Here is a 12772-nt window from a genome sequence, read left to right as displayed (position 1 = left end):
TATAATCGACCTATTCGTGCGTTCGTAGTTATTGCTCAAGGGTGGCAAATTTGTTGTCTTCCCCATAAACAATTACTAAGTCGTCCAACAGCTTGTTGGTGTCATCGACTTCATCTTCAAGGACATTGTCTCGGCTAAGAATATTAATATTGGCATTTTGTTTTTGTGGTCGTTATTCTCCAGCTATTTTTGGCAGGGACTAGGTTCATGGTAGTTTCCCCTTCCATGCGTTGCTAATCTTAGTAATGCACTTTGCCAGAAAGTCGTTCCTTGGGTCTTCGCCCCAAAGCGACGGGTCACGGGAGTGGAGGGGAGTCAAAGGATTCATTGGGTGCTGGAGTCCCGGGAGTCCGCCGCTCGCAATTTTCGTACCGTTAAACTTTTTTATGAGGTACCGCATAGAGGACCTTCTCCATGGAATCTGTGGTGTCTATCTATTAATATTCTCCTATAAGTCGACTTGATGCACCGGTCAGGCACGGAATATACATAATCAAAAGCTATGCTGATCTTGCTTTGATCTGATGCATCCTTACCACCCGCAAAAAGAATAACTTTTGAACTAAATAAGATAATGGAATATTTTAAACACATTTGACTACTAATTGTTGTAAAATTAATATATGTATTGGAACGTGCCATGACAACTTCATCGCCTTTTTATAGGGTAACAGAGTGAAAAATCATATTTTCTTACAGAAAATGATTTTTAAAATATATAAGTAATTTGTTAATTGTATTTTTCTTGAGTTGTTAATGATTTGATTAAAAAAAATATTAAAACTGAAATAAAAATTAAAAAAAAAAAAATAAAAAATTTATATATTTGATCATTGACTACTTATTCTTATTCTGATTCAGGAAAGATAGATGCGACTTTTGGCAGCTTCAGAAGTTATAGATACATAGTTATACGATAAAGCATTTATTCTTGTTGTTTTCCTTTGTCCATTTTCTTTGAGTGTGTTGACCTACTAAAGGAAACTTTGGATTTCAAATGCAAACAGCTCATGGATTAGCTCCTCTACTATATGAGTTTTTTTGACGGCTATGGATGGGTAGTACATCGTTAAATTCAATTTTAAAGTCTCGGAATGTTAAAAATACTAAAGTAATTTTTTACCCATAATGTTTTTCTATACAGTGTAATGTCATATGTAGGGATGATTAGGTTGGTTTACCTCGTGTATACTAGTGCTGACCTCCTGATATATATATGGCATTTCGATATTTTGGTCATGAGGCGGAGGGCTACTATTTGTTCCATGTTTGCCAGAACATTTTTAGAACTGACCGATTGCATGGATATGATCGCTTGGCTGCCAACGAACAGGTTTATTCTCTACGTAAGCTCTGCTGCCTTGCTAATGGCGAAGACTGGAATATGCTGCATTGGCTTGGTAACTTATACGACAGCATTATCGCAGGGCTTGTACATTATATGCATGTACTGAGCATGGTTCTGAGCCGTTTTCCAGTCCTCGGATCCCATGAATATTGTTGTTTTGATCTAGTCAGATATACTGCACATGTCTCGACCAATTGAACTGTGCCCAAATCCTTGGAGCGACATATTCCCTGATGCTACTAGACGTTGTGCAGCCTTTGCAGCACTCAGTTGCGTGTGAATATCTTGGGGATTATGGTTTTGAGAGCTTTAGTGGGGGTTGTCCTTAGCACCCCTGATATGCGGAGCAGTGCCTGCCGCTGGGTTCTGTCCATAAGCTTGTATGTTTTCTGTTCCATGGTTTCTCACCACACCAAAACTCCATACAGCAGTCTCGGACGCACCACCGATATATAGACCCAGTGCATCAGAGCGGGCGAGAGACCACCTTTTTCGCCTCTCTAGTACATTGGGTTCCGAGGTATTTGACTTGTGTTCTTAGGGTCATCCTGGTTGTATCTTCCTTGTATCTCTTAGTGAAGAGAATGAGGTCCGTTTTGTCCGCATTGATATGGGGTCTTACATCATCCGTCCAGTCACAGATCTCCCTGAGAGTTGATTCCATAATCGACCTAAGGGTCGATGAAAAGACTCCCGAAATAATTATGCTTATTTCGTCAGCATAGGCTGTTATCTTCGCGGCCTTCTCCTCCTTTTGTGTATGCATGCTGGTTGGTTGACAGTAATCTACCCACATCGTTTCTGATGTAGAAAAAAGGTAAGGCTTATCGGCCTGAAGTCCTTGTAGACTAACGTGGCTGCTCTTTTCTGCTTTAGACAGGAAGACAATCCGCGAGGTCCTCCATTGGATTGGGATATAGCCCGTGTTTAGACAAGCTAAACGACGAGCCGCGCGTCCACAGTCTTCCACCGTGTTTCAGTCATCTTGCCGTTTGGGTCGCTCCGATCAATGAGTCCCACGATCAGATGTCGTTTGGTCACCTCACTAACCTTCGCTTCCTGCTTCATTGGCTTCATTGCTTTGGGTGGGGGGCTTGCCTGCTTGGGCCCGCTTTAGGGCTTGCTCGCCGGAGCGTCTTTATTAACGCTCTTGGCGGAGCATTTCCTTTTGCTAGCCAGCAGCTCCTTCACTTTATTGCCAAATCCGCCTGTTGAGGTCATCTGCGCATGCTTGGCGTAGTGTAGCCTGCCCTTTACAATCCTTTGCTCGGCTCAGGCTAGCTTTGCCTTCTTCTATTGGGAGAGGGACGCAGGCTCTGGATCTTGAGAGCTGCCTTGTACTGCGCCTTGGCTTAATTTTTTCGGCCCGTAACTGCGCGGAGAACTGGTCCCACGTTTTGGCGAGCGGAGAAGAGTCTCTCCATCTTTTCACATGAGCTGCACGCTTTCCAGGTCCGAGTCTGTGTCCACGACGGCACCCGTGCGGCACAGCTTGCTCTGAGTTGTTGTGGTTACGGCAGAAGTGGTACAGCTAGTATGACCTGCTCTCATCATGCTAGAGGTGTGACCCCTGGCGGCAAGAATAGAGGATTCCTGCCCTTTGTGCCCGCCGGTGGTAGCAGTCCCGTCTTCCACCGACGTCTGGGCTGATATACCGCACCCGGTTGACTTCCTTGTCTCCATATCTTATAAAAGTGGTTTATTTCAGGGGGACCACCTTCTTGCGTTTTATTCCTACCGCCAGGCACCTACAACCATGGCTAGTGATTTATTTCCTGCAGCATTTGTGCGGAAGGAATTCAATCGAAGCTTTAACTAGACACTGCATTACTCCGGACAGAGCATGCCCCACTGCATTACCTGTTGTACGGGATAATACAGTTCCCATTGCCCAGTCAACGCCCTTGTAGACGGTTCAGCTGGAGGATTTTTGCCGACTAAAACTGCAATAAGTCTGTTAACATATGAGGGTAGCCACATATTGATACAGATACAGATTTATATTTAATGACAGCTAAAATTTGTGATTCCCTAGAGGACTATACTCTTTAATATTCCAATTTCTGCCACAAATTTAAACAAAATATATATGTATATAAAACAAGAAAGCTAACTTCGACATGCCGAAGTTTATATACCCTTACAGATACCAAAAAACAATATAGTTATACCTGCTTTCATTTTATTCACCTATTAATTTTATATTTACAGTTATACATTCACAGGTTTGCATTATTCCTCTATATCAGTAGTCTACACAGAAGTTCAATTTTACAAAAAATTTTAGAATAATTTTAAATGGCTATATCATATATAAATATATATATATATATAAAATTTTAAAAAAATCGGTTAAAAATGGAATGAATTTTCCGATTGTTTCCGTTTCTGCTATATCATATAGTCTTCAGATCCGGCCCGTTCCGACATATATACAAGTGAGAGTATATAGAAGACTAAGTGCAAAGTTTCGTTTAGAAAGATTTAAAAGAAACAGACTGTTTGCCTAAAACTGACAGACAGACAGAAGGACGGACTCGGCTGTTGATGCTGATCAAGAATATATATACTTAATATTTTCGGAGGTGCCTCCTTTACGTTAGCGTTGCAAACTTCTGCCTGAAATTAAAATACCCTGCAAGGGTATAAAAAAAAATCAAAGGGAAAGGAACTACCACATTCGTAGTGGTGGGCACTAATAAAAACAAGTCAAAATTGCGTTTTGTTTAATTTATATATCCCTGCAGTACCAGTCATTAGAAATTCATCAACGTTTCATCAACAGTTAAGGCAGTGTTGTTGATACTTCATCGATGAATGGCTATACAAATTGTTGATGAATTTAACATGGGCATGTCCTAGGCTGTCATCAACAACAATTCATCAACAATTCATCAAAAAATTCATCAACAATTAATTGATGATTTATCAATAATTCATCAACAGCCGGGCCATGGTACTGCCGACGACTACCGTCGTAACTGAATCGTGGGCAGAGCGTCGAAATAGAAGACGCAGTCGGCAGAGCGTCGACTCGGTAGAAGTCGCAGTCGGCAGAGCGTCGCTTCGATAGAAGTCGCAGTCGGAGCGTTGATGACGTTTGATGACAGTGGCCTATTGATAACATGCGGTACTGCAGGGATGTTTCAGACAAAGTGCCACGCCGGCTAATTCACCTTTTTATGGAGTATCAAAGCGAACAAAACTAAATCGATTTTGTAAAACATTTTTTTATTAAATTTTTTTATTTATATGTTTTGTTAATTTCTCACACAAAAACAATTTGAAACCAACAAAAAATTTATTTTACCAATTTTTTTTTGTTTTCTATTATTTTACTAAAATAAACCTATGTCAACAACATTTCAGATATATTAATAATTTCTGGACTATAATCACTTGACTTGATTTATTTTCGCAACTTGACTTGTGTCAGAGATAAAATAAATTTAAAAAACTTCAACAGCTGTACAGTATTAACACTGCATTATTATTATATTATTATATATTATTATTATTATTCGATTATACGATTATATACACGATTAATCACGCAAACACGCTTTAGAATCATTAGAAAGAAAATTTAGTAAATAATGCAACGAGAAATAAGAAATAAGAAACTGACGGCAAAGAGTTCTCACACTGTCAATCGAAACGAAAATAGCAGTACATAAAAATTAACTTATGTATGAAAGTGGTGAAAATAAGGTCTCCATAGAACATATAGGATGATTTAATGTCATTTCAATATTCGTGTACTCCCAATTGGACCAAAAATATAATAATAGGCTATCCTGCAGTACAACTCATCAGTAATTCATCGACGATTCATTAACTAAAAAAAAAAAACTAAAAATTCTGGCTTTTTTCATGTCACAGAACTTTCAGTACACCTAATTTGTAATTTGTTAATCTTTAATAGCTTATTCTTGTTGCAACCCATTGGAGACATTACTTGGTGGCGTTTGGTTACACTGGAAAAAAGTTTTTTTTGATTTACGAAAATGACCCCGCGTACACCCACAGAATAGACAAAATTAGTCCTAAATACTTTAAAAATAAAAAACTAAACGAAATTTAGCTGAAACGGTCAACCTGAGCCCTAGTACTGTCCAATATATCATTCAATACTTCGGTCAAAAAGTAGTTCGTAATATTCAATTAATTCCACTGTTTTCCATATAATTTCACGGTTACTTGTGTAATTCTACTGTTTTTAATTTAGTTTTACTGATTTCCATAAATTCCACTATTTATGATATGTATTTACTTCTTTACCAAAACTCTCACGCGATTATATTATTTAGAAAGGGAGCGTGCAAGAGAATCTACATGCTGATTTTTACTGATGACAGGCCTATGTGTTTCGGACTTTTTTTCATCAACGTTTCATCAAGAGAGAGAGCGAATGAGAGCGCGAGACTACCGGATTTGGCTCGATTGCCGCCTGAGAGCGTTGTCTCGGTAGAAGTCGCAGTTGGCTCGTTGAAGACATGAACTGCAGGGAAAGTACAAAATACTTATCCTATCACATACTAACGGAAGATTTGAGGCTTATTTCAACTGTTTTTTTTGTTTAAGAACTAAATAATTGTTTTACTAATACATATCTGGTTAGATAATTGCAACAACGAATTCGCAAATTATATTTCAATCATCTTTGTTGTCTAATGTAATTTTCGTTAATTGTACTACTACACGAAGGTTGATGACCTTTATATACATATATAATACTAGGAACCCGGCGAACTTCGTTTCGCCACCAGATGGCTTCGTTTTATGTAACATTTCGATTGGTGATACAAAATTTTTTTTTATTTTTGTTTTATTTTTGAAAAGTAATGGAGCCACTTTAACTTTTTCACTTGCGCAGCACAATCCCGCCGTTTCTTTTTTGAACTTCAACGCATGCAATATCGGCATATAGTCGTCATTGGTCAAATAGCTACATTTTCATCATCACTGTAGTTCTCCGTTGATGCCAATGATCTTCGTGTCCTCACACGTTTTCTCAATAGGGCACTTTATATTATTATATTTTGTGTTTCTCCACATAATCCACATAATGAACACATTTCAACTTACCACCTTAAAGACAAATGCCTGCACTTTATTTATTTTTATGTTATGTTATGTTATGTTATGTTATGTTATGTTATTATGTTATGTTATTAACCGACTACTTGATATTTTGGTTTGTACTTAATGCTATTTATCAGCGATGGATATCCCGATTTTATGTCGAACGGGATAAAAAGTATCTTATGTCCGTCTCCTGGCTCTAAGCTACCTCCCTACCAATTTTTACCCAAATCGGTCAAGCCGCGGTAGATGTGTTGTCACAGATTTTTTTTTATATCGGTATCGATAGATTACCGATTACAGATGATGTTGACATTCGTTATGCGCGTTTTTTAAAATATCCAAAACTAAATGTATATTTTCCAATCTTTCTGAGACATTTTCTTAATATTTGTTTGCGTAAGAACCTTGTGCAGAGTATAAGAAAAAAAAAATCAAAATAAAATAAAATCAGCCAAATCGGTCAAGCCGGTTTCATGTTATGTGGCGACAACGAAAAACGGGTTTAATTTTTATATATATATAATAATATAATAGATATGATATTATTCTTTTCTGCACATTGCTGATATTGAATACTTTTGGACTAACGATAGCGCAACATCTGCCATTAATCAGCTAAATTTTTCTATAAAACGAATTGTTGTCTGAGTATCATCAGTTTGTAAAGAGACTAAGATGCCTGGTAAATAGTGATTTTTTCAGTGGTCACCGCAACTTTCAGTTGAACTAGGTTGACTCAGGATTTTGCAGTTGAGAGTCTGAAGGCACTGCGACAGTCTCGGATCATGGCAGCTAAGTAGCGCTTGTTGGAGGTAAATAATAATATGGAATCCAATTATACAACTTACAGGTATATTTAGCTAAACATGGTTTGAAGAATATGCTTAGTTTAACAGAAATAGTGGGGTTACAATGTGTTATTTCTAGATTTATCGTGTCAGCAGAATATGCTTACGCGCTTGCCCTGTTAGTTAATATTGTCACATCACATAATATTACTGCGACTGTTGAGTTACTTTATAAAATGTCGTAGGGAAATCCCTTGCATACAGCTCTATGCCAGTCACAAATATCCATATGTTTCGTTGATGTTTTGTTGTCTACATCAGATCGGATTTTGATTAAACAATCTCACATACTGTTTCAGTCTTTTCGTTAAATATCTGAAAACGGTAATTGAAGTGCGTTCATCAATTGGCAACTCTATACATTGGTCAAACTCATCGGCATGCATGATTTTGTAGAGTTGCAGTACCGAATATGATCAAGGTGATCCATTTGCTGCTTAGGAGACGATAGTATGGGACTAATAGTTCAGTGGGAAAGTTCAATAAGCACGCTGCTTATCTCCTTTTGCTTACTCCGAACCCCAGTTGCGAGTAGAGCTGTTGGGACCCTAAATGGTTGTTGTTAGTAGTCGCCTTTATATTTGCCTATTACTCTGTTGATAGTTTCTAGTTCTTCTTGAGTTTTGATGAGTTCGTTGGTGGGTGAAGTGCTCTTTTCGACAATATTTATATTGGAATCCAGAATTTATGTTTGATTCTTCAATACCATCATTAATACGTTCTCATTGGATTGTCTTCAGCATATTTTGAACCAAGTATTGCTGAAATATGTCACACTTGTCCAATAGCTAGTGGAAGAATCATTAGGATTGGTGGCATCAGACGAGTGACTGGCCATTTAAAAATATCAGATGCAGTTTAACTTCAACTACTCGGACATGAAAATTTCTTACTAGCCTTTCAATAAGCCAGCTCATCAACGGAAAGGTGTCTTTGGGTCGCAGTAGTCACCATCAGAGTTGAAATTTTGTGCAGTAGTTTATAAGGCTTCTTACCATGGTTTTGTCATTAAGAATCTCATATAGCTGTTTGTTTTCTTTATTTCTCTCTGTCAAAGAATTTTTACAATTGGATCATTGGAAGGAAGAAGAATCTGATGTTCTGCGTTAAAAGAAAGCTTAGATTCTTCAATCTACCTCTGACTCGGATAAGTCCATCATTTTCATAGTCATAGGTAGTGTGACGGTCTGTCGTCGTTTGGGTAGTCAGTCAGAATCTGTGGAGAAAGAAGGGATCGGGAGTCCAATGGCTTGCAGAAGTCGACCCCGGAAGTCAGCGGCCGGCGAAGTTAGGGCCGGACCCGCAAGTGCTCTCCAAATAAGTGGTTATTACTAGTCTCGAGTGGTTATCACTAGTCACGAGAGAAGTTGTTGCTGTGGGACCCTAAAGTCATAGACGATAGGCGAAGATCGGTGAACCGAGGCTTCGCTGAAATCAGAGCTTAAACTGGTTTTTTACTAATGTAACTTCTGTTTTTGTCTCGTGCGAATGCAGTACATTTTAGTGAATATCTTGAAAACAAACAAGGGTTCAAAATGGATATTAGCACCAATTATAGTGCTAACCAAGATCTCTACGTTTTAAATTTTGTAAAATTAAAATAGTCTTGACACATGAAATTGAAATTAAACACTTAAGTGATTACTTATAAAAATAAAGGAAAAAACATAACAAAATAAAGGGATTCAAGCTCTAAAAAACGTAAACAAGCTAAAATCAAAACAAGCAAACATGTATACAAAAACAGTGCAATACATGTTTTAGATTAGCTATTTCTGCTGCCGTTCCCGTCACCCTCTCTACCTAACATGCGTTCAGCAGCCCAAAATATAAAATTAAAATTTTTCGGCGTTGCACTTGCGAACAGAAACACACACATATTCAGGCACACATACGCACTTGTTTGTTCTGTGTTTACTCATACATGCAAACGCATTCTACAAATTAGCCTCATATTGCAAAACGAATGTATGGTTGTGAGACATCTTGTAAATTGTATAGTCTTTGGTGGTACTATTGGTTTTGTGCAAAGTAGCCTGAGAGAAAATTTATTATAATTGGCTCGTACATAAACTGCCGCTTCGTATGCTCGCTGTGAAGCATCGACAAAAGTGTGTATTTCCCGAGTGCCTGGCACTTTTCATTGAAAATTTTCCAAGAAATTTACATATTATATGCTTTGCAAATCCGCGCGATAATATTTCCAATTATTATGAAGCTGTTGAGAATTATTATTATATTATATTATATATTATATATTATTATTATTATTCTGAATGCTTGAGAATAGATGATCCGATCGGTAAATGATCCTTGGCTTTTTTGGCTAAGTAATCCAAACATTCTGTAGCTAGAGACGCAGTGAGCCTTTGTCGATGATTGAGTTCTCTCTGGTTTCTAAGTTTTCTAGAGTCAAAAATCGTTTCAACAGCGTATCGACTTCTATGTCTGTGATTACAAGGTTGCGTTCTGGCTGTAATAGCATCTGGAATGGTAATTCTCTGCTCATATTAGCTTGAAGCCATTCGTTCAGAAATCAGATTTTTTTTTGTGATCCAAAATCAAGAAGAGCTCTGAAAGTGGCCACCGGAATATTACTTGCTTTTACTGATACCTTGTTTCCAGTAAGCTGTAATTCTTTTTACTTGATGCACCTACTGAATGTGATTGTTGCTCAGTTTCTGATAACTTTCTTAACTTTAGAGTCACTGCTAAAGCAGTTGGCATACATCCTTATACCCAATTACCTCGATTGGTTATTATTTCGTTGCAAAAATGTTTAAAGTATTATTTTTCCTTCTTTTTCGAGTGATGGTTTCATTTCCCTATTCACAGTATCGAATTCGTTGGTCCATGAAGTTGAGAAATTGTGTTGAGACCTTGTAGATATCTATAACTAACATATGTTCTTATAAGGCTCTGTTTTCAAAATCAAATTTTTTTTTGATGATAACAATAAATATTGTATCCCAGCTGGGTACATCGATGCCCTATCCCCTTAATGATGCCAGAGGCTCGATAATTGTAAAATACAACACATTCAATGACTTTGGATAGGTACTGTTGCTCTGAGCTCATGTTGTTTTCTTCTTTAAGACCGATATGTTTTATAAACCTTTTTGCGTCTTCAGTTGCGGTGTTTTAGATATACTACCTTTTCCGTACTGTAGGCATGTTGGTATCATGGACCATACATTTGAGTAAATCCAAAAATTGCGTCCATTTGAGTAGTTCGCTACATCTTCGTTGCTCGTATTTGATATTGTCCCTAAAACTGTTTAAATCTTCCTTTCTGATCGGAAGGAGCACTGCATGTCACATCCTCCTCGCATTGTTTTTTCTATACAACCGCTCCTAGAAGGAACGAAAAATAATTATTTTCAATACTTTTATCGGAGCACTGATAGGTCGGATGAGTGTTCTTCGGTTTAATGACACAAGATCGCATACAAGCAGCCATTTTTCATCACAGGGAAAAACTCAGGTGAGGGATCATAAATAAAGGTGCTTAGGTCTATCGTTATGAGCTAAAATGCTTCTATCGGAGTATATGAAAAATGTTATAACATAACCAAACTTCTTTATTTTCATATAGCTTTCCGATATTTTCTATACAACTGAATTAAGTAACTGTCCACCTCCGACAATGGAAAGAAGATTTGTAAAAGTTCTAGATCATTTGTGTTCCTGAGATACTACTTTTAGAGCGACATATCAGTCGAACCAGGGAAATCTTAATGGACATCGTTAATTGCATTAATTTCTTTCTTGCAAACTGCATAGCTAATTAATACCGCCACGCAACGCTTAATTTCAGTAGCATTGGGTTTGTAAATTCCGAAAGATAGCCCTATAGGACCGTCGCGGACAACTTGCTGGCACCTCCTTAAAACGTAACGATAAAAGCCGTGGTTGGTGAAAAAGCACGTCGACCTAGGATCTCGCTAGCTCTAAAACTACAAGACTAGTATGTGTATGTACTGACAGACGGACAGTAAATTTAATACAAGCTTCTAGAGTGTATAAATATATATACAAGTGTCTAAGTAAATAAATATTTATTAATTTATTTTAAGAATGTTGAACTCCCAGAATCGTTTTCCCTGGAATTAAGAAATTTGTTGGAATTGTTGCTTCAAAGAGACGTACCTAAACGTCTTGGCTGTATGGGAAACGGGTAAGGTACTAAAATACTTCAATGTAAATTTACTAATATTTTTTATACATTCTTAAAGAGCGGATGAAGTAAAGATGCATAATTTTTTTTGTGGAATCGACTGGCATCAAGTTTATATTCAAAAATATACTCCACCCTTAGTACCTCCAAGAGGAGAAGTAAATGCCGCTGATGCCTTTGATATCGGATCGTTTGATGAAGAAGACACAAAAGGCATTAAACTAAACGAATCCGATCAAGATCTCTACAAAATGTTTTCGCTGACCATATCGGAAAGGTAAGCTTTATATATCTACTATATAAAAATAAGACGGGGTTTCATTCTTGACCCTATAACTCCAGATCACAAGAACCGATTTCCACGGTTTTGCATTTGTTGGAAACCATCTGAATAGCGAAAAGGTGATTCCAATAAATAGGAAGTTCCGATAATGGAGTTATGTATGAACAGGTAATACAAATGGAGCTACCTTTGATATATAGCTTCACACAGAGGAATTCAACATCGTTGCATTCCTCGAAGGTAGTGGTATGAGCAGGCCTGGGAAGAGTTATTCCTTCCTTCGCTTCGAACTCCTTAACAACGATGTACTCTGGCCAGAAGTTGGTAGAGCAAATTGTGTTATAGAGTTCGTTAGGGACATTTATTTAAAGAAATGAAATATCCCTAGCGTAAGAAAATTTAAAATTTTTCCACCTTAATCTTAATTTTATCGGCTCTGGTGTTGCCTAGTATAAAGGCGAGAACATCTTTTGATGTTTGATCATGGGAGAGCCGCGAAAAAAATATGTCTCGTCGGTGGAGCCGCTATAAGGACATTTGTCAAGGCAGATTGCTTATTTGCGGTGCCATTGTCGGCCGGTAACCCGGGCCTAACACCCTGGGCAGATATATTAGTATGCACGGGACTTTGCGACCCCCCAGGAGACAAAACAGAATTAACCGGCGTTACGGACACTCCCGCTGCACATTCGGGTACCGAATCTTTCCTAGCGCTCTTTCTCAGCACTCTTGGAATTAATGCTGAGGTCGAGGGCTGTGCCGAGGGAGGCTGCTGCTGAGAGCCCGTTGCGGCTAGTTGGGATCCGCCTACATGCTGCCCACTAATTGCGTTTTTTAGCGCCTCGGAGACTCATAGTGTAAGGCTATTAAATTGGGTGTTTAGCGTCAAGAACATATAGTGAGTTTTACGAAAACTCAATAAAATGTCCTTAAAACCGCCATTGGCTTGCCGCATGAAAGACAACATTTCCCTTTCCACATCGCGACAGGCCTCGCAGCAGTAGCACAAACCGATGACTGACAATTCA

At 38.1% G+C, this 12772-nt stretch overlaps 1 protein-coding gene across 1 annotated transcript in view; it reads left to right on the top strand.

The window, feature by feature from the left end:
• Positions 1 to 11760, top strand: part of LOC147642693 (G protein-coupled receptor kinase 1) — a 42097-nt gene extending 30337 nt beyond the window's left edge. The window contains exons 4-5 of the mRNA XM_086839420.1: positions 11361 to 11461; positions 11520 to 11760. Coding sequence (XP_086695546.1) covers positions 11361 to 11461; positions 11520 to 11742 — 324 coding nt within the window. The 3' untranslated portion in view covers positions 11743 to 11760. The remainder of the gene's footprint in view (positions 1 to 11360; positions 11462 to 11519) is intronic.
• The last annotated feature ends 1012 nt before the right edge of the window (positions 11761 to 12772 follow it).

This window comes from Drosophila serrata, unplaced genomic scaffold (genome assembly GCF_035046125.1).
Source record: "Drosophila serrata isolate PLE 108 unplaced genomic scaffold, ASM3504612v1 contig_368, whole genome shotgun sequence".
NCBI classification, from domain to species: domain Eukaryota; kingdom Metazoa; phylum Arthropoda; class Insecta; order Diptera; family Drosophilidae; genus Drosophila; species Drosophila serrata.
Note: the sequence above shows the minus strand (reverse complement) of the source record. Positions and strands in the feature narration are given on the sequence as shown.